The sequence below is a fragment of the Mastomys coucha genome, unplaced genomic scaffold, assembly GCF_008632895.1.
Source record: "Mastomys coucha isolate ucsf_1 unplaced genomic scaffold, UCSF_Mcou_1 pScaffold22, whole genome shotgun sequence".
NCBI lineage: Eukaryota > Metazoa > Chordata > Mammalia > Rodentia > Muridae > Mastomys > Mastomys coucha.
Window position 1 is genome coordinate 248,897,740 of NW_022196905.1, and position 20,417 is coordinate 248,918,156.

At 53.2% G+C, this 20,417-nt stretch overlaps 2 protein-coding genes across 6 annotated transcripts in view; both read left to right on the forward strand.

Annotated features, from left to right (window-relative positions):
• Positions 1-2,558, forward strand: part of Vac14 (VAC14 component of PIKFYVE complex) — a 100,593-nt gene extending 98,035 nt beyond the window's left edge. Inside the window, exon 19 of one of the 2 annotated variants that reach the window (XM_031341428.1) lies at positions 1,964-2,558. In XM_031341428.1, coding sequence (XP_031197288.1) covers positions 1,964-2,126 — 163 coding nt within the window. In that variant the 3' untranslated portion in view covers positions 2,127-2,558. The remainder of the gene's footprint in view (positions 1-1,963) is intronic. The other variant, XM_031341429.1, reaches the window with a different exon arrangement.
• Positions 2,559-3,629: 1,071 nt separating this feature from the next.
• Mtss2 (MTSS I-BAR domain containing 2) overlaps positions 3,630-20,417 on the forward strand; it is a 19,455-nt gene continuing 2,667 nt past the window's right edge. Inside the window, exons 1-12 of one of the 4 annotated variants that reach the window (XM_031341430.1) lie at positions 3,630-3,947; positions 8,379-8,440; positions 8,534-8,607; positions 9,267-9,351; positions 9,452-9,543; positions 9,623-9,697; positions 9,970-9,978; positions 10,852-11,009; positions 11,266-11,373; positions 12,104-12,201; positions 14,061-14,277; positions 20,267-20,341. In XM_031341430.1, the coding sequence (XP_031197290.1) occupies positions 3,879-3,947; positions 8,379-8,440; positions 8,534-8,607; positions 9,267-9,351; positions 9,452-9,543; positions 9,623-9,697; positions 9,970-9,978; positions 10,852-11,009; positions 11,266-11,373; positions 12,104-12,201; positions 14,061-14,277; positions 20,267-20,341 (1,122 nt within the window). In that variant the 5' untranslated portion in view covers positions 3,630-3,878. The remainder of the gene's footprint in view (positions 3,948-8,378; positions 8,441-8,533; positions 8,608-9,266; positions 9,352-9,451; positions 9,544-9,622; positions 9,698-9,969; positions 9,979-10,851; positions 11,010-11,265; positions 11,374-12,103; positions 12,202-14,060; positions 14,278-20,266; positions 20,342-20,417) is intronic. The other 3 variants (XM_031341432.1, XM_031341431.1, XM_031341433.1) reach the window with 3 other exon arrangements.

Sequence of the window (20,417 nt, forward strand, 5' to 3'; positions counted from 1 at the left end):
CTGCCTGCCTGCCTGCCTGCCTGCCTGCTTGCTTGCTTAACCCAGGGTCACCTGCCCATGGGTAGCATGACCCACATCAATCATTAATCAAAAAATGCCCCACATGCATACCTACAGGCCAGTCTGCTGGAGGCAATTCCTTAATTGAGGTTGCCTCTTCCCAAGTAACTCCTCTGTGCCGAGTTGACAAGACTAACGAGAACACTCCTCAATTCCTCATACTAGTCCTTCTCTGGACCTTTTTTCCCACATTTGTTATTGGTGGCGTTATGACAGCATATAGACTCATGGGCACACATCCCACCCTATCCCCAGAGGCCCATCTCTGTGGCCTTGAATCTCTCCCTGTCCCAGGTTATATGGCTTGGATAACAGCTAGCCACCCCCTGGACCTAGGACTACTTGCTCTAAGTCCCTCTGCCCCCTAAGGAGTCTGGTAGTTCTCCAGGACAGTGACACTTGTACCAATAGCTGCTGGGCCTGGCTTCCCTCATTCCCAGGGGAGTCAACCAGCAGCAGAAGCCCCCAAATGACAACCAAGTGGACATCACCAGACCACTTTCACTCCAGCCAACAGTGACCAAGCCCTGGCTCAGGAGGCAGTGGCTCAAGGCCCAGGAAAGCATTGACCACAGACGCTAAGATGTTTTCAGGCAGTGTGTGTCCTCCTCAAAAGAGGACAGGAGCAATGTGGGCCAAGGTGTGGGAGGTAGACTCAGGCTCCCAAAGTTGCATCTGGGAGCAATTGTGCCCTGGTCCTAGCCTGGAACTCAACAGGCCACAGCAGTGCCTTCAGGCTTAAAGCTATTGTTTTTTTTTGTTTTTTTCTCACTTGGCCAACCTCACTATAGAAGGTGCCATTGTGGGAGCTCTGTTGTGTCTCCTTACTCTAGACAGAGCAGTCAGGTGTACCAGGCCTTGGGCTGCCTGCTCTCAGAGTGGTAGAGCTGTATATGTAGCTACCCATCTCATACCAGGGCTAGACACCAGGCAAGTTTCTGTCATGTCATATCGGGAGGGAACCTTACACTCAGGCCATGATATGTCTCCAGTAGCAACCACTTTTACAGACTAGGATGGAGATTCGTGTCTAACGTCAGATGTCTAGGCCAGGCCAGCCTATCCTGTCTCTTCAGCTGCTGTCAGCACCAACCATGCTGGGCCTCTTCACCAACTCAAAGGTCCCAGGGAGTCTGCTTAGCTGAGTGGGTCACAAGTCTTCATGAAACCCTTTTCCAGGACCTCTAAGCCAGTGAGCCAGAATGGAGTGTGGGGAACAAAATAAGGATATGCTGGAGGGACAGTTAGGAATGGGACAGGGACCCGAGTGGCAAGCTGAACCCAGCTCATGTGAGACAACAGGATTGGTCCATCAATTGGAAGGACCATGTATACTGTAGAAACACTGCTGTGCACAACAACTAAGGAGAAAGGTGGCAACAGGAGTGTAGGTGGGTCAGCATGTCCTGTGGTAAGACAAGCTCTTCTCTGGAAGGAGGTAGTGATCACAGGCCCTGGGACCCAAGGCCTGCCAAGTTGTGGGTCCAACAGAGAAACTTCACTGATCCCAGCTGTCTGCAGACTCAGCCATCCCACAGAGAATAGACTGGGCTACCGCCTCCCCCTTCTCCCCAGACCCTGTTCCAGGCCCCAGCTGCCTTCCTGGCTGGCTGCTATCCCTGGCTCTCACCCCAAAGGGAGCCACTGGTAAACAGGAAATGCTTCCCCATGCAATGCCTGCTCCGGGCGCCATCAACAGCCCACAGGCTGAGAGACATCCAAGGAGCGGGTTGGCGGTTCCCACCAGCTGCAGGAAAGGGGGTGAACATGGGACCCTAAGCACTATGGGTCTGGCTGCTGGGAAGATGTTGCTGGGCAGGGACTCACAGGTGCCCAGAGACTGGACCCCACCAGTACCTACCGTGATGCAGACACTGACTCTGACTTTTGTCCATCTTCCCAGAGACTGCTTGAAAGCTGTCCCCAAGTCCCAGAAAGGTGACTCCCCCAGCATCGACTACACAGAGCTACTGCAGCACTTTGAAAAAGTCCAGAAACAGCACCTGGAAGTAAGACACCAGCGCAGTGGGCGTGGGGATCACCTGGACCGCAGAGTTGTCCTCTGATGTGCCTAGCATGGAAAAGGGCCCTCGTGGCCTAAGAAGCACTCAGGGTCTCTAGGCTGAGGCCACAAGGAGCCTGAGAATCTGCCTCCAGCGGGGCTGGACCCAACCACCAGCCAGGGTAGGGAGGGGGACAGTATTGGCTCTGTCAGCCCCAGCTCCTCCCAGCAGAGTGCCTGGACCCCCAGCACTGTCAGATACACCCTGGCCTGGGACCGATGGCTTCTCTCCTGAGTTGGACCACAGCCTCAGAATCCAGAAGCAGCCTCTTTCTAATCCCTGTCTGTGAGAAGAGCTTGACCTTGGCCCCAGAGCACTGGCGTGGTGTGTATGCATATGTACATCTGTGTGGATAATGCACACAGGCCAGCACAAAGACCTATAGAATGATGTCCATTCCTGCCCCAATAAAGAAATCACAGAATTCCTAACCAAGCCTGCCTGCTCCTTCTCTGCTAGCACCTATGCCTAGCCTGATGTTGCTGCTACCCTGGGGCCTCATTTATCCTGGAAAGCCAGCTTCATTCTGGGCCCTGATGGGAATTCGAGTCCAGGGTCCAATTCTTTCCAGGACCAGCACCTTCCTCCTGGCCTTACTCTCATTCCTTAATCCTGCTCTCTGATTCCCTGTGTAATGTGGATGTCCCCATAAGCAGGAATGGCACAGCAGAACACCACAATCACTGAGCAGTGGGAGGAAATCATAGATTCCCCAATCTTTGACTTAGCTCAAAGAACCTGTGTGTCTGTCACCTGGCTTTGGGTTCTGGTGAACCCCTAATTGCCTGCTGCGGCCCCTTAGTTGCCAGGAGCTTGTGCCTGCTTTCCCCCAGAGCCCTAACTATGTGTCCCCTGTGAGAGTAGGTTCACCTGGAGTCTCCTCGACGACAGCAGTACTTGCCCTCTCTCACGTGCACATGCGTGCATCCCCACACACTACACTCTGCAGGTTCAACACAGACCCCTACTCACGAGGAACTTGGGCCAGGACACCATCACTATTTCCACCCCCAATCCAGGTGACATCGGCACTACTTAGAAAAGGAACTGAAGGACATTTGTGCAGGAGGGACTTTATGGATGGTCTGTGGTGGACAGCTCCAATGCGGCCAGTTCCCGTTCCCCTCTGCGCGATGCTCGGTGCTACTCATCAGGCCGGGATGCTCTAAGGACAGCATCCGAAGCGGGTTTCACCTTTGTCGATCAAGCCCAAGGCCTTGAAGGTGCAAACCCCAGGCCGCTCCCGCCGGAGGGTGGGGGGCTGGCCGGGCCCCGCCCCTGCGCCGCCCGGACCAGCGGTGGCGCCCGCTCCCGCCGGCCCCTCTTGCCCGACCAGTCTGGCAGCGCCAGAGCTCGGATTTCAAAGCCCTGGTTTCTGGCCGTGAATGGGTCCTCGCCCGCCCGGCCTTTCCCACAGCCCCCTCCCGTGCTCCCTCCCCGCGGCCCTCCCTCCGCCGCGCCCACGTGACGCCCGAGCTTCGGCGGCTCGGATTACCGCCGCCGCCGCTCCAGTGCCCGCGCCGAGGCTGCGCCGCGAACTGCCCGCGCCGCGCCCCCAGCCCCACCGAGCCATGGCCCGCGCTGCCGGCCCACGGCCCGCAACCCCGGAGCGCGGCGCGGCCGGCCGCTGAGAGCGCGGCCCCGAGGCGGGAGCCCCGGCGCGGCCTCGGAGCAGCGCCTGCCGCGGTCCGGCCCCTCCCCTGCACGGCTCCCCGCGCCCCTTGCGCGCCCTGCCGCCGCGCGCCCGGCCCCAGCATGGAGACGGCGGAGAAGGAGTGTGGCGCCCTGGGCGGGCTCTTCCAGGCCATCGTCAATGACATGAAGGTACCCCGGGCGGGCTCAGGGCACGGGTCTCCTCTGAGGGACGCGTGGCGGGCAGTGGTGTCCTGCTATGGCTGTGCAGCGCGTAGAGCATTCGTGTGTGTGTGTGTGTGTGTGTGTGTGTGTGTGTGTGTGTGTGTGTGTGTGTGTGTGTGTTGGCTGTGCAGCGCGTTGAGCGTTCGTGTGTGTGTGTGTGTGTGTGTGTGTGTGTGTGTGTGTGTGTGTGTGTGTGTGTGTCGTCTGAGCCTGTCCCGCTGCGCCCGCCTTGCGCCCAGTGCCTGGGTCGGGAGGGTGGGAGTGAGTGCTCGCAGGTTGGGGTGTTCGTGAGGTCGCCCCGTAGGATCCCAACCCAAAGCTGAGCATCCGCGTGCTCTCGGTACCCCAGACCCCTAAACTATGAATTGGGTTTGTCTTTAGGACCGACCTTTAAGGGCCTTTAACAGATCCAAGGTCTCTCGGGCCCCCGCCCCCTTCCACCACAATGCCCCCACACACACATACCCCAACGCCCCAAAGCCCAGACAATGCTGTCACCGCCAAAGCAGGAAAAAATAATAATAAAGCAAAGAACTGTTAACTCTTGCCCCGCCAGCCTCGGGCCTCTGCGTGGATGCAGCCCCACCCCCACACTCACACACCAACAGCTCCAGCAAGCTCCAGTACTCCAAACCTCGGGTGGGGTCGTCCCTGCAGCCCGAAGGTAGGACTGAATCCACCTTGGGGAGAAGGAAGGCTTGTGTGTTGGCTAAGCAACCTGGGGAGCGCTTTCAGCAACCCCCACTTCCTGATCACTCAAGGTCAGACTGAGCAGGCACCCCTTTGAGATGGGGAAACTGAGGCCTGGGAATGGTTCAAGGTCATAAGGAGACCATTGGATCCTGCTTCGGACCTCAGCCCTTTATTAGCCGTCTGGTAATTTACTGAATTCTCCCTCACCCCCAAAAGAGGCCAGTGTTTGACAGGGCTGCTCCAAACTGACTAGACAGGGAGAGCGTCATTGGCAGGGTGGGCGTCGAGTGCCAGTGTTCCTGCCCTGCGCTGTACTCCTCGGTCTAGGGACACAATGGAAAACAGGGAAGAAACTAGGCCCTGCACTCCTGACCCCCGCCCCCACCCCCACGTCCTTACCCTAGGCTAGCCCTTAGCAAGAACAAACCAGAATCCTACTAGACCTTGGGGGCTACCGAACCCACATATAGGTATACCCTACCCAAGGGCTCCAGAAAAAAATGCTTTAGGAAAGTGGTGCCTTGCAGAAAGGCAAGAAGTTGGGGCTCCCCTCCCAGTACTGCCAAGGAACACCCTCAGTGAGGGGATGCATCTGTCAGATACTTGCTCCCTAAAAAGAGGCCTGAAACCACACTGGCCCGGGACTTGCCAGTTAGCGGCGTGTCAGCGCCTTCCCATAGTTCTATACTTTCCCCTGGGATTCCTCCCTGCCCCCTCCCACCCCCACCCCACCCACACACACACAGCCCTAGCAACTCCACCTGAGGGCCTCATCACTGGCCCTCAGCACACTTTACCCATCTTGTAAGCCTTATATCTTCGTCCCAGCATCCCTCTCTGAAACTGGGTAACCCAGACCACCTCCCCTAGCTGGCACTCCAGGGCTGGCAGAGGGTGGGAGCCGCCCACACTGCCTTCCACTGCAAACACTGCAGTGAGCAGCCACTTCTGCCCAGACGAGACAGCAGGATAGTGTCCTCCATTTCTGCCAGTTGCAAGGAACTGTTGAGACACAGGTCCAGTCTCACAGCAAGGAGCCTGAGCTAAGCGGCAGGCCAAGATTTCTAGATACGTGGGGCCAAGATGGAAGAAACTTTACCAAGTACCGTCATATCACATATGCTATGCATGACATGCGTGTATTAGGGACCCTGAAGGGACCAGCCACCTGCACTGATTGGCTGGACTTTAAAAGCTGCTTCCGGCTGTCTCACTCAGTGGCCACCAAGAAGTTCAAGGAGACTCAGATTGCCTGGGGCTGATCCCCAGTGAGTGCTCCTAGCCTGGAGGCACTAGAAGGCCCCAGCCCTGCACTGAGGGATGGTGTGGGAGAAAGGGTCCCCACTCAGATCTTCAACTACACAGACAGAGGAGCATGCAAACCCAGGGGCTGAGAGGGCCCAGGAGAACTAGTTAGCTTGCCCTGCCTTCTCTGTCTCAAGCCAGCTGAACCCAGAGACTTGAACTTGCCCGGGGCCCTAGGCCTAGTCAACAGAGGAAATGGGGTCCCCCTCCCACGCTATCCTGAAAGTGGGCTCATCCTAATCCAGACTGAGGAATGCCACGCAAACACAAGCTCCGATCACTAGGAAAGGCTCCTTCCTGACAGAGAGCTGAGGCTTTTGCCCTCTTAACCAGTTCCGGTTTGCCCACAGCAAGTGCCCCCTGAAGTCTACATGCAGGCCCTGATTTTGCAGCTGAGGAAACCTGAGGCTAGGGGTGCATACCCAGGGTCACCCCCAAGAGCCTTTTCTGAGACTAGAGTCTGGGTTGCCTCATGCACACCACAGCCACACTCGTCTCGTCCTGGCCACATGGACACCTCCCCTCTGCTCCAGAGCAGTCGCCATGCTTGTGGCAGACCTGGCATCTCCCCCTTTCTCTAAGGCCCTGTCAACTCCCCACATAGAAGTGTATGTAGTTGTTCCTCATCCTGCTTCTCTGAAAACAGGGTCCCTTCATCCTGATATGTCCGCTATATGATCAGACCTTGACCCTGATCCCTAGGGCCTCAGACAAATCAGTTAACTTCACTGAGCCTCCAGTTCTCCATCAGGAAAATGGGGCAGTAGTGAGCTTCATTCCGGAGTCACTCACAAGGTGGCGAAAGATGCCTGAGCCAGTGCTTGGCCCAGAACACCTGGTGCAGGTGCAGTTCCTGTGACTGTGATGACACACAGGGGCTTAGAACCTGGGCCAGGTGAAGCGAAGACTCTCCCCAGGGCACCTGTCACTCAGGCCTTTTTCTCTTCCTTTACCTCTGAGTTCTTTATGAACCATGGGAGTATGGGGGAAAGAAGTCAGGCTCTTAAAGACTGAGGTGCGCAGATCCAACTACCAAGGGTAAAGTGGACTCGGCCCCCACCACTGGGGGAGCCCTTACTCTCTTACTCCGAGACTACCAAGGGGGTTACTGAGGGGACCGAGCTTTCCTGGGGACCAGGAGAACTAACGTTGGACACCCCGCTCCCCAGCATTTTCTCACACTCTGGAGTGAGGTCTAAGTTAGTGGACTTCCCTGCCAAGTCACATTGAGGAGGTGTGAGGGTGCCCCGACTTGCAAAAGCTCTAGAGGCCAGTGCCTGGGTTAGCGCCTAAGGACTGCCAGGGACAACCTCATGACCTGGTGGGCTTTTTTAAATCCAGGGCTTTGTGGGTAGGGAGAGACCGCCCACAGCCTCCTCTTCTTGTTCCAGCCTTGCTACGCTTCTCAAATATTTGCTTTCCCTGACACTGACGTGACTGGGCAGGAAGAGGGGTTTTTCTGAGGGTCTGTGAAGCAGCCCGCCTCCTCGCTGTCCCTGGAGAAGCTAGACCCACCCTGGGGCTCCAGCCAAGCACAGCCCTCCCAGAATCCCGGAAGCTGAGGCTCTTCTGTCCCCTTTACCTTGGTACTGAGAAGCCTCAGTCCCAGTCAGCCCATGGGGGACAGGGACTGGGCCTTTGCTAGCCCTGGGCTACCCTTCAAAGAGCAAGGTCTCCCTCAGGGTTCCCCCCAGGCCAGGGCTGAACTTTCTCCAGACCTGGCGGCCATGAAGGGAGCGCATTAGCCAGAAAAGCCCCTTAATCAGACTGGACAACTCAGTCACCAGGAGCCCAACCTCCCTATTGGGAAACCCCCTTCTAATAGAGAGCCTCTGGCCAGGCTAGGATAAAGGCCACACTGTTCCCCTGGAGGGGAGAGGAGGGGCTGGAAAAAGGTGGCTCTGTTGGCCACACAAGGCCCCATTCAGCCTGGGGCCTAGTTGTCCCAGGCAAGCTGACCAGCCTGTGTAGCAGCCATGGCCTCCCTGGGTCTGTGAGCCACCAGTGCTGGCCAGAGATGACTGGCCTAACGAAAGCAGCTTCCGGGCCACATTAGACCTTGTGTGGCTTGATTTCTGCCAACCTCCACTTCCCACCACATGTGATAGGGATACAGTGCTCTTCATTGGGCTGAGCCCAGAGCCTTAGGAGAAAGCCCCCAAGGAAACGATCTGCCATCCATTTTCTCCTCCATCTCCCCCTGGTCACCAACGACCAACAGGTAAGAGAGACTTCATGCCATCCTGTGTCCTGGGCACTCTCATGCCAGATAGAGCTTAAAGCTACCTCCTCTCTATGGGGACAGAACCATCTCAGAAACTGCCTGGAGACTGGACAATATGTGGGGAGCCCTGTAGCTCCATCTCACAATACCTTTCTGCCTCTCCCACCTCACCACAGAGCTCCTACCCCATCTGGGAGGACTTCAACTCCAAGGCTGCGAAGCTCCACTCTCAGCTGAGGTGAGGCGGCGCAGGGTTGTCCAAGCCGGGGAGGGATGGATGGAGGATGACCTCTCACCCGATGACCATACACTCCACTGTGTATCTCCCCAGGACCACTGTGCTGGCTGCTGTGGCCTTCCTCGACGCCTTCCAGAAAGTAGCTGACATGGCCACCAACACCCGAGGTGGGGAGGGGGCGTGGTCAGAGGTGGGGGATGCGCCCAGTGGGCCGGGAGGCTGGAAAGGGATATGGGCCGTGGGAAGGACACAAAGCCCGAATGGAGACCTTGGCTTCTGCTGTGATGGCGTGGGGCAGGTGAGCAGTGACAGGGATGTTACCAGGAGATCATCCTCCTGCTGTGGATCCTCAGTTAACCCTTCAGTGGCAGTTAGGGAATCTATGATTCCTCATCCATGTGCCTTCTGCAAGTTATATGGGACAAGTGAATAGTCCTTGGGGACTTGGAAGGCCCTTTTTCCTCCCGATTCATCTAGCAAGCACCTGGGCTTCTATACTTTTGAGTGATAAAAACACAACCCAACCCAGATCTCCTCTGTTCTACACATGCCTGTGTCTCAGTAGATCCAGTCGGAAACTTTGCAGGCTTTTCCTTGGGTCTTTGTCCCAGCTAAGAAAGAAGGAAGGCTCCAAGGCTGGCCAGCAAGGCACCCAAAGCCACCAAAGGCTAGGATAGCCTCCATGTCCCAAAGGCTACAGAATAGCTAGTGATGGGGGCGGGGCGGGGGCGGCCTTTGTGGAACAGCGCGCCGCCTAGTGGCCCGAGGCCGGGACTGCAGAGGCCCCCAGCCAGGCACCTTCCCATGCAGCTTGCTTCCTTGCCAGGGGCCACGCGGGACATTGGCTCAGCACTCACGCGCATGTGCATGCGCCACCGCAGCATCGAGACCAAGCTGCGGCAGTTCACCAAGTGAGTGGGCACAGCAGACCATAGGGGATATCCTAGTCTAGAGAGGCCATCCTTGCCCTAACTCAGCCCCCTAGCCCTCACCCACAGCTTTCTCCCACAGCGCACTGCTGGAGAGTCTCATTAATCCACTGCAGGAGCGCATCGAAGACTGGAAGAAGTCAGCCAACCAACTGGACAAGGACCATGCGAAAGGTAGGGTGGGGCTTCGCAGGGTTTTCTGAACCTTTCCACAGGGACCCCTTACCATAGCTCCCCTCTTGCCCCTGCACAGAGTATAAACGAGCCAGGCATGAAATCAAAAAGAAGTCATCTGACACGCTGAAGCTGCAGAAGAAAGCGCGCAAAGGTAGAGCGCACAGTGCCCCCACTGAGGCCCAGCCCCTCGGGCCCCATTCTGTAGCCCCAACCACCCTATGAGGCACCCCCGAGCATCATCCTGGCTAGGGGGACCCTGTCCTCCAACACAGGACACTCCAACATGTCGGGTGGGACTGAGGGAGCACCCAGCACCCCAGACTGCCCAGGTCCCCACCCCTCCCCAGGAGTGGCTCATCCGGCTGTCTTTCACACATTCTTTCTTTCTCTGTCTCCTCTCCTCCTCCCACATCCGTCCTGTAGAGCTGCTTGGTAAGTCAAATGTCGGTCCCTCCAGCTGCTCCGTCCCTCCTCGTTGCATTTGTCTGCCTCCACCCCCACCCCCCAGCTCAGGGCCATTGGAAAGAACCTACCCAGTCCAAGAAGGAACAAGAAAGGCGGTTGGTCCACCAAGGGAGGGGCCTGGGGCCTAAGAGTCCCGAACAACTGCTGGGTCAGTCTGCCCGGCCAGGAGGGGTTCACTGGCTGGGTAGGGTGGGGGCCACAGGCCCTGGCTGCCCAACTGCCACCCGGCCAGCCAGGTCCTTACCTGTCACCAGCTCTGTCCCCATCACCATCTCCTTCACATCATGCTCTTACCTCTCTCTGTCTCTCTCACTGCTCCTATGTGCTGCTGTTGCTGTCCCTATGCATTGGTCCCTGAGCTGAGCTATGACCCATGCTGAGACACACTCCTCTTTGCTCCCTAGGCCCAGCCATAGCTCTCCTGACCCCTGCATCTCTTAGTGGCCTGGCCTGAAGCTGAGCAGAGCCCCCACCCTGCTGTGTCTGTCCTGCTTTCAGCCATTCCCCTCTCTCTACCTCTTGAGGTCAGGGTTATCATGCTGGGGCAGTGACGGCATCCTGAGTGATAGAGGTCTCCAGCTGGCCTCCCTGTGGTCTAGCCTACCCCAGATCCTGGGTGGCCGTGCAGCTTGGTGTTGCTATGTGTGTCTGTCTGTCTGTATGTCTTCTCTGCCTGCTCTGGTGGGACCAGCCCCTCCACAAGCCTTAGATTCTGCTCCATGCTCCCTGGCTCCCTTGTCCCAACCCCACAGCCAAGAATACCACCACAGGGGCCTAAGCTGTGGGTACAGGCAGCCAGGCCGGCGTCCCCAGCGCGGCCTCTCTTCCCAACCCCCGCAGGGAAAGGAGACCTGCAGCCCCAGCTGGACAGTGCACTGCAAGACGTCAATGACATGTACCTGCTACTGGAAGAGACTGAGAAGCAGGCTGTGCGCCGTGCACTGATCGAGGAGCGGGGCCGTTTCTGCACCTTCATCACCTTCCTTCAGCCGGTGGTGGTGGGTCTCGATGCTTTGGAGCCTCCCCCTGGGGAGGGGCAGGGGAAAGACCCAGGATAGATTGCTTAACCCCCTGTGCACCTGGCCTCATAGCTTGTGACACTCCGGCTGAATCTGAACCGGACAGTTACCTTAGTTGCACAGACCCAGCCTGTGTCAGGGAAGGTGAAAGAGGAGAGGCCTAACAAGCCTGTTTGCTTCTCCAGAGTGGGTGGGCAGGTATAGGGGCTTAGACACTGACTGGCTGCTTCCTTAGAATGGCGAGCTGACCATGCTGGGAGAGATCACCCACCTGCAGGGCATCATTGACGACCTGGTGGTGCTGACTGCGGATCCCCACAAACTTCCTCCCGCCAGTGAGCAGGTGCGGTGCAGCCAGCCCTGAAGTCAAGGGCCAAGACCAGGGCCAGTGAAGAGATGGTCCTGCCCTCGTGTGGGGACAGTAGAAAACAGGGAAGTTTTGTGGGGAGGCTCTTGTGGGAGGAAGACCAGATAGTATTCAACAGCCCCTGTGGGATTTCTGGGAGCACCTGCCCCAGTGACGGATGAAATGCTCAGACCCCAATAGGGCTCAGACCAACGCAGATGGACAGAAGCCAGCTCCCTAGGGTTTGGCCCTTCCAAACATAGAACCAAGCCCACCCCCACATGGAGATATACACACTGTACTGAGCAGCCCCTGTGGCAGGGTGCTTCCTATGTACCTCACACTCTGTAGCACACTCCCCTCAGGTCACCACACTGAGTTCTCTCAATGGTACTCGAAGCTGGCTCCAGTTCACAGGAGAGAACAAGATTCAGAAAGCTCCCCGAGACACTTTCAGCCCCGGTGTTCTGGCATTCCCAGCCATGAGTCCTCAGGAGCACCTACTTGACCCTTGTCTCCTGCCTGGAGCCAACTGGGGCTCAGTAAGAAGCCCATGTTAAAAGAAGGCTAAAGTTGGGCTTGGGAGCATCAGGTTCATCTCCTGAGGTGTAGTTCATAGTTGGGGACAGAGTAGAAGATGCACTGCTCTATCAGCTCGCTAAAGCATGATAAGATGCTCCACACGTTAGGAGCTGCCTCTAGTGACCACCCCCATGCCTCTGTCCAGGTGATCAAAGACCTGAAGGGCTCTGACTACAGCTGGTCATACCAGACCCCACCCTCGTCACCCAGCAGCTCCAGCTCCCGGAAGTCCAGCATGTGCAGGTGGGTGTCAAGCTCTCTGATAGGATCCCAGGAGGGTCTAGGGAGACCCAGCAAAGCTGTGGAGGCAGTTGCTTCAGGGCCCCAGAACTCACACAGCATCAAAGCATCCAAGGACTTTTCACATATAGGAGATATGGGTGCACACGTTGGTCGGCAGGAGAGGTGGGTAGCAGCTTCATCAATGGCGCATCGTTGTGTGCCTGGCCCCACGTTTTTTTCCTACAGTGAATCCTGGCACCATTGGGTCAGGAGGGGAACTAAGACACTTGAGTAGTGATTTAATCGTTGGTCTCTGCTAGTCCTGAGACAATAGGGTATGCAAGTAAGAAGGTCAACCTGGGCACAGCGAGGCAGGCCAGTAATTCTAGCACTTGGAAAGTGGAAGCAGGAAGATCAAGGGTTCAAAGCCAGCCTGGGCTACTTACTAAGACCCTGTCTCAAAAAATACACTTTTAAAAGCTAGGTGGAGTATCGGTCCTAGTTATGCATGCCCTTAATCCCAGCACTTGGAAGCAGAGACAGAAAGATCTCCATGAATTCAAGGCCAGCCTGGTCTATCTATAGAATGAGTTCCAGGACAGCCAGGGATATATAGAGAAATCCTGTCTCAGAAAGATGAAGGAAGGAAGGGAGGATGGGAAGAAAGAGAGAAAAAGGGAGGGAAGGAGGAAAGAAGGCAGGTGGGGTGACACATGTCTGAAATCCCAGCATCTGGTGGGTTGGGGAGAACAGAATTTAAGGTCATCCACAATTATATATCAAGTTGGAGGCCACCCAAGGCTATATGAGACCCTGCCTTAACAAACAAAACTAAAAAAGAGCCAAAGATCAAGAATTGGTGTGGTGGGTTCCAGGAATATGTGTTTGAGCTTCAGGGTAAAGGACACTCCGGCCTGTAATTGTCTCAGATTGGTCCTAGGCAATTGCCACAGGCATCAGCATTTACAGAGTCTTACGGAGATGGGGAGAGGTTAGGGGTCTTGTTCACCCTTCTGTCTGGCCCTCAGGTTGGATTTGGTTTGGATTTGGTTTGGACCATCCAAGGAGATGGTCATGGTTCCAGGGTCCTCAGGTAGGGAGAGCCATGAACTCAGAGCAGCTTAAAGATTAGGGAGGCTCTGCCCCAGGTACCCTTCTCCCCAGAATTCTGTCTGGGCACTGGGAGCTAGAGAAAAGCTGGACCCAGTGATCAGTGTATCCCACAAGGAGAGGTGAACCCCTTACCCCTGGGGCATCTTCAGACCTTGAGTGGCAATGGTTGTCCCAGGAGGAATGTGATTATAAAGGAGATGTTTAGGGGTGGGGCTTGGGAGACCCAAGGGGATGCCCAGAGGCTAGCCAGAGGTGGAATGCCCCAGAAAGCCACCCTCCTGAAGGAAGGACAAGGTGACGGTGGGGTAGGACCCAACTGGCAAGCAACCACCATTTCTAGACCATCATCTCAGCATGTGCCAGGTACTCAACTGTGACCAGACAGCAAACAGCAGACTATGAGGAGGCAGTTTAGAAACTACCAGGCTTGTGTCTGTTCTCAGTTTTCAATGCCTGGTGACTCAGCTTCCCCATCACGAACCTAAGAACAGCCAATCTAATGATGCTGTGGGAGGCAGAGGTATACCCTGCCTCCCCCTGAGTGTACCCACTTGGGGTATGCCCTGACAGGGACTCCCCAGCACTGAGACATGCCATCCCAGAACTCCTCAGTAGTGCCGGGGCCTCGGGGCCTCGTAGTCTGACACTATCTTTTCCTTCCTTTGCTCCTCATCTCTTACCCTCCTTCCTCTGTCACCCTTCCCTCTCTGTATATACCTCTGTGTCTCCCTGTCTGGCTGCTGTGCCCTCCCCCTTCACTCCCTTAGTGCCCCCAGCAGCAGTGGCAGTGCCAAGGGTGGCGGAGCCCCATGGCCTGGGGGTGCCCAAACATACTCACCCAGTTCCACCTGTCGCTACCGCAGCCTGGCGCAGCCAGCCACCACCCGCCTCTCCAGTGTCTCCTCCCACGACTCTGGCTTCGTCTCCCAGGATGCCACCTACTCCAAGCCCCCTTCGCCTATGCCTTCAGACATCACCAGCCAGGTGAGAGAACATCAGGAGGACCATGTGGGTGGGGAACAGGATCCTCATGCTGACCTCAGGCCGTCCTTGAAAGGGGAAGCGGTTAGCTCATGGAGACTGGTCACATGGCCTTCCTGCTTTTCTACAGTTCTATCATTGATCTCCAACTCCATGCTTAAACAGTGTACCACTGTGTTTCAGATGAGTCTTCTAAATAACATATACCTGAGCTTCCTTGTTTATCCAAATCCAGGGCATTGTACAAACTAGACAAACGCCCTGTCACTGAGGTACACCTCCAGCCTTAGCTATTTGTGGTAGTTTTATTATTATTTTATGGGGAGGAGTGTTTTGTCTGCATGTATGTCTGCACTATGCACATGCCTGATGTCTGAGGAGGCCAAAAGAAGGCATTAGATCTCCCAGACTGGAGTCACAGACAGTTGTGAGCTGAAATGTGGTTGCTGGGAAGTGAACCAGGGTCCTCTGGAAGAGCAGCCAGAGCTCTTAACCACTGAGCCATCTCTCAAGCTCATGTGCATATGGTAATTTTTGAGTCTGGTGTGTGTGTGTGTGTGTGTGTGTGTGTGTGTGTGTGTGTGTGTGTAGGTGCACATACATGCAGATGTATGTGGAGATTAGAGGTCAACCATGGATGTTATTTACCTTATGCACCTTATTTTTTAAGATAGGGTCTCACTGGCCTGGAACTTACCAAGTAGACCTAGGCTGGCTGGCTCCACACATCTGTGCTTTCCCAGTGCCAGGATTACAAACATGCATGCATGCATAGCCAGCCATGCTTGACTTTTTAAATGTTTATTTTTATTATTTTATGTTGTGGGTAGACGCATGTATCTGCACGTGGGTATGTATGTGTGTAAGAGTGCAGGCATCCTTGGAGGTCAGAGGCATTGTAGATTCTCCAGCTGCAGTTACAGCCAGCTGTGAGCTCCCTGATATGGGTGCTGGAAACTGAACTCAGGCCCTCTGGAAAAGCAGCATGTAGTGCTCTGAAACCACTGAGCCATCTCTCCAGCCCATGGCTTGGCTCTTCCGTACAGGTTCTAGGGTCCTGACTCTGGCAAGGCAAGCACTTTGCCGAGAGCTGTCTCTCAGTGCCCAGTTATTGCCTCTACTGTTCTCCTACTAGGGTTATAATTAAAAGTATGTCACATTGTCTTCTGTCTCTCTGTGTCTCTTATTTTTCTTTCTTTTTTTTTTACTACTACCCAAGAAGGCTCTTTTGTTCTATTGATTCTTTAACATTTTTTAATGATTTATTTATTTTAATTTTATGTACATTGGTGTTTTGCCTGCTTGTATGCATGTGTGAAGGCATCAGATCCCCTGGAACTGGAGTTACAAGACAGTTGTGAGCTACCATGTAGGTGCTGGGAATTGAACCCCAGGTCATTTGGAAGAGCAGCCAGTGCTCATAACCACTGAGCCAATTCTTCCAGCCCCAACATTTTTTATTAACCAGAGGCAAGTTTTCCCTGCAGATTGCAGACTGGCCTCAAACTAGCAATGCACCTGCTTCATCCTGCCAAGGGCTGGGATTACAGGAGTGGACCTCCATGTCTGGCTCATTTCATTTCATGCTTGTAGGAAAGTTGCACAAAGAATTCAGAATCTTAGCCAGGCAGTGGTGGCACATGCCTTTAATCCCAGCACTTGGGAGGCAAAGGCAGGCAGATTTCTGAGTTCGAGGCCAGCCTGGTCTACAGAGTGAGTTCCAGGATAGCCAGGGCTATACAGAGAAATCCTGTCTGGAAAAACCAAAAAAAAAAAAAAAAAAAAAAAAAAAAAAGAAAAGAAAAGAAAAGAAAAGAATTCAGAGTCCCTAGGTACCCCACCCACACAGTCTTACCTCAAAGTTAACATCTTATGTAATAACCAAACAATTTTTTTTCTTTTACCTCCTGGGCTTTTTGGTTTTGGTTTTGGTTTGGTTTTTTGGTTTGTTGTTGTTTTGTTGTTGTTGTTGTTTTAAGAATGTCTCACTATGTAACTCAGACTAACGGCAAACTCTCAACCTTCTTGCCTCTGCCTTCTTAACACTGTAATTATAGATCCACCACTCCCCTTAAATACAAATGTGAAATTCTTTTTGTGGTACCCAAGGCCTTGTGCATGCTACTCAAGCACCCTACCACTGAGCTGTCCCCTAGACCCGAAACAATGTTCAGAACCAAGTAAACCAGACTGATCTCATAGTATCACAAGTTCTACAGTGTTGTTTTGTTTTGTTTTGGCTGCCCCACCTACCCCACATTTAGCTAGTTTTCTCCCAACTGTCCTTTTCTCTGGGCCCTTCTCCTGTATATTTGTGTAGATGACTATTTATTATGCCATAGTGAACTCATGAATTGTTCTTTGACTCTATGGGTTAAAATCCATTACCAGGGAGTCTCAAGAGTCTTTTAATTGATACATTCTACCCACCCATACAGAGAAGTAAATGTATCACAACAGTGTATCTCAGTAAGTCTGCAAATTGAACACACTTGCTCAGCCAGTACCCAAAACAAGACACAGCTTGACTACAAAGTCCCTGTGTTCCTTCATTGTTGTTCCCACTCCGAGAGTAATTGCTGATTATAGTGTGTGTGTGTGTGTGTGTGTGTGTGTGTGTGTGTGTGTGTAAATCTATGCATATGTAACTATAACTTACTAGGCTGGGAGTATAGTTTATTTGTCAAGCACTTACACAGCATTCATGAAGCCTTAGGTTTAATCCCAGTACCACAAAAATGTTACATATATGACTTATATGAAATCATACCGTATGTTCCTTGTGTATTCAACTTCTGCTCTCCGCATTTTTTTTTTTGTTTGTTTGTTAGTTTGTTTTTTTCGAGACAGGGTTTCTCTGTGTAGCCCTGGCTGTCCTAGAACTCACTCTGTAGACCAGGCTGGCCTCGAACTCAGAAATCCACCTGCCTCTGCCTCCCAAGTGCTGGGATCAAAGGCGTGCGCCACCACTGCCCAGCTGCTCTCCACATTTTTAAGACAGATGAGATTCATCTGTTTTATGTGGAAACACATATCATTTGTATCAATGTATAACATTCCATTGAATCAGTGTATAATTTATTTCAGTGTTCTGTGTTTGGGGGATATTTAGATAGTTCCCTGGTGTTCTAGTTTCACTTTTGTTGCTGTGATAAAATATCCTAACAAAAAACAGCTTAGAAGAGAAGGGGATTGACTCATTTTATAATCCAGATTATAGCCCATCTCTATGGGGAAGCCAAGGGAGGAACTTTAGCTAATCATATCAACATGGAGAGAGAAATGGATGAACTCATGCTTGTTTGCTTGCTTGTCTCAGCTTGATTTCTCCACTCTTATACAGATTAGGGCCCCTCCCTCCCCTGGGAAATGGTGCCACCCTCAGTGGGCTGGACCAATTAACTCGTGTCAACCCCAATAGACATCCGCACAGACTCATCCAATGTAGACAGGGTTTTTTGTGTTTTGTTTTGTTTTGTTTTGTTTTGTTTTTAAGATTTATTGCTGGGCAGTGGTGGTGAATGCCTTTAATCCCAGCACTTGGGAGGCAGAAGCAGGCAGATTTCTAAGTTCGAGGCCAGCCTGGTCTACAGAGTGAGTTCCAGGACATCCAGGGCTACACAGAGAAACCCTGTCTCGGGGAAGAAAAAAAAAAAAGATTTATTTATTTATTTAATGTATGTGAGTACACTTCTGCTGTCATACCAGAAGAGGGCATCAGATCCCATTACAGATGGCTGTAAGCCACCATGTGGTTGCTGGGAATTGAACTCAGGACCTCTGGAAGCACAGTCGGTGCTCTTAACCTGCTGAGCCCTCTCTCCAGCCCTGACAGTTTCTTATTAAGACCCTCTTCTCAAGAGATGCTACATTGTGTCAAGTGGACAAAGCTAGCCAGCACACTTGTTTAGGGACTGTGGCTACTTATAGACTGGTGCACACATTCTAGTACACAGTCCTGTAGAAATGTGAGTAGGAGCAGAACTGTCCCAAGATTCTTATTAACAGAGTTATAACAGTTGTTGTCCGTGCTATGTCCATACCAGCCCTGGTATTTTATAGCTTTTCCTCTTTAACCATTTTGAAAGGTATACAATAGTGGCATTCGAATGTTCCTTAGGACATGATAGAATATTTCTCTTTCTTTTGTTGTTTTTTTTGTTTGTTTGTTTGTTTTTGTTTGTTTTTTTGAACCTTTCTCTGAAGTAGTCTCACTTTTTTTAAAAGATTTATTTATTTATTTATTTATTTTTATGTGCATGAGTACACTGTAGTTGTATAGAGCCCCGCTCGCTCCTGCGTAATTCACTGTAGCTGTCTTCAGACACACCAGAAGAGGGGGTCAGAACTCATTACAGGTGGTTGTGAGCCACCATGTGGTTGCTGGGATCTGAACTCAGGACCTTTGGAAGAGCAGTCAGTGCTCTTATCCACTGAGCCATCTCGCCAGCCCGATAGAATATTTTTCATACTTTTTTTTTTTTTTTTGAGACAGGGTCTCACTGTGTAGCCCCAGATATCCTAGAGCTTACTCTGTAGACCAGACTGAACTCAAACTCAAAAAGATCTGTATGCTTCTGCCTCCTGAGTGCTAGGATTAAAGTTGTGTGCTTCCAGGCCCCGATGTATTTGCACACTTTAAAGTCCATTTGAATTTCTTCTTTCATGCATGTGCCCATTTTTCTTTTTTTAATTTATTTATTTTTATATTTATTTTTATGTGTATGAGTACACTGTAGCTGTACAGATGGCCGTGAGCTCCGGCCCTGCTTGCTCCAGGGCCCCGCTCGCTCCAGCGTAATACACTGTAGCTGTCTTCAGATGCACCGGAAGAGGAAGAGGGCGTCAGATCTCATTACAGGTGGTTGTGAGCCACCATGTGGTTGCTGGGATCTGAACTCAGGACCTTCAGAAGAGTAGCCAGTGCTCTTACCCACTGAGCCATCTCGCCAGCCCCCTAAAGGTTTTTTTGGTTTGGTTTTGTTTTGTTTTGTTTTTCGAGACAGGGTTTCTCTGTGTAGCCCTGGCTGTCCTGGAACTCACTCTGTAAACCAGGCTGACCTGGAACTCAGAAATCTGCCTGCCTCTGCCTCCCAAGTGCTGGGATTAAAGGTGTGTGCCACCACTGCCTGGCGGATTGTTATTTTAAAGTCATATTGCTGAATGTGAATTTTAGCAGTCCTCTCCTCTGAGGCTGTATTCTCTTTCCTTTGGATGGTCTTTGCTCATTGCTGTCAGAAGTCTAGTGATCCCCATCAGAGACAGCATGGAACTTTTGGTAGGGGAGGGTGGGTATACCTTGGTTTAGCTGATCCATCACAGGCTGATGGAGCTTCAGAGCTTCACCTGACTCACCTCTGCCTCAGTACCAAAGTCAGCACATCTTCCCTGACAGCTCCTGGACTAGACTGTCCTCTCACTCCCTGCCACAGAATGCCAGCACCCCTAAACACTTGTGAACCTCATCTCTGACCAGCTTCATCCTGCCCAACTGCTGCCGAGTGCCTAGCCCCGGCCCCAACCCCTCCCTGACTCCAGCTTATACATGTGTCTGTGCACAGAGAACTAATGGGCAGCTCGGCTGAATGTTCCCAGAATAGCACTGGGGACTCCATTGTCCCTTCTCCCCAGGCCATCTCTTTCTGACCATCAACCCGGATACCCAAACCAAATGCCCGCCTGAGTCCTCGGCAGCGTTACATCTTCCCTTGCCACGACAGATAAGCTGTCAACCGTGAATCCTAAATTGAAGCCTTAAAATATGTGGTTCTTGGGTTGGGTTTGCAGCATGTGCCCTGGGATGCTGCCTCCTGTGGTGGCCTCGGTGGCTGTAACACCAGGAGGGAAGTACAGAGTGAGGTACTGGATCAAACTGCCCCACTGCATGCCACCACTGTGACCAGAACTCTTTTCTCTTCCCTGCCTTCTTGGCCAATCTGCTCGTGGCGGGGGGGCCCCCATCTGCAACCACCGGCTCTCCTCGACACGGCAGAAGTCCTCCAGCTCTGCATCATCTGAGGCCTCAGAAACCTGCCAGTCGGTTAGCGAGTGCAGCTCTCCCACCTCGGTCAGTGCCCCGGGCCCCAGGCCCACCCTATCCCCTCCTGACCTGGGGATCAGGTCACCAGAGCGTGGGCGGGGGG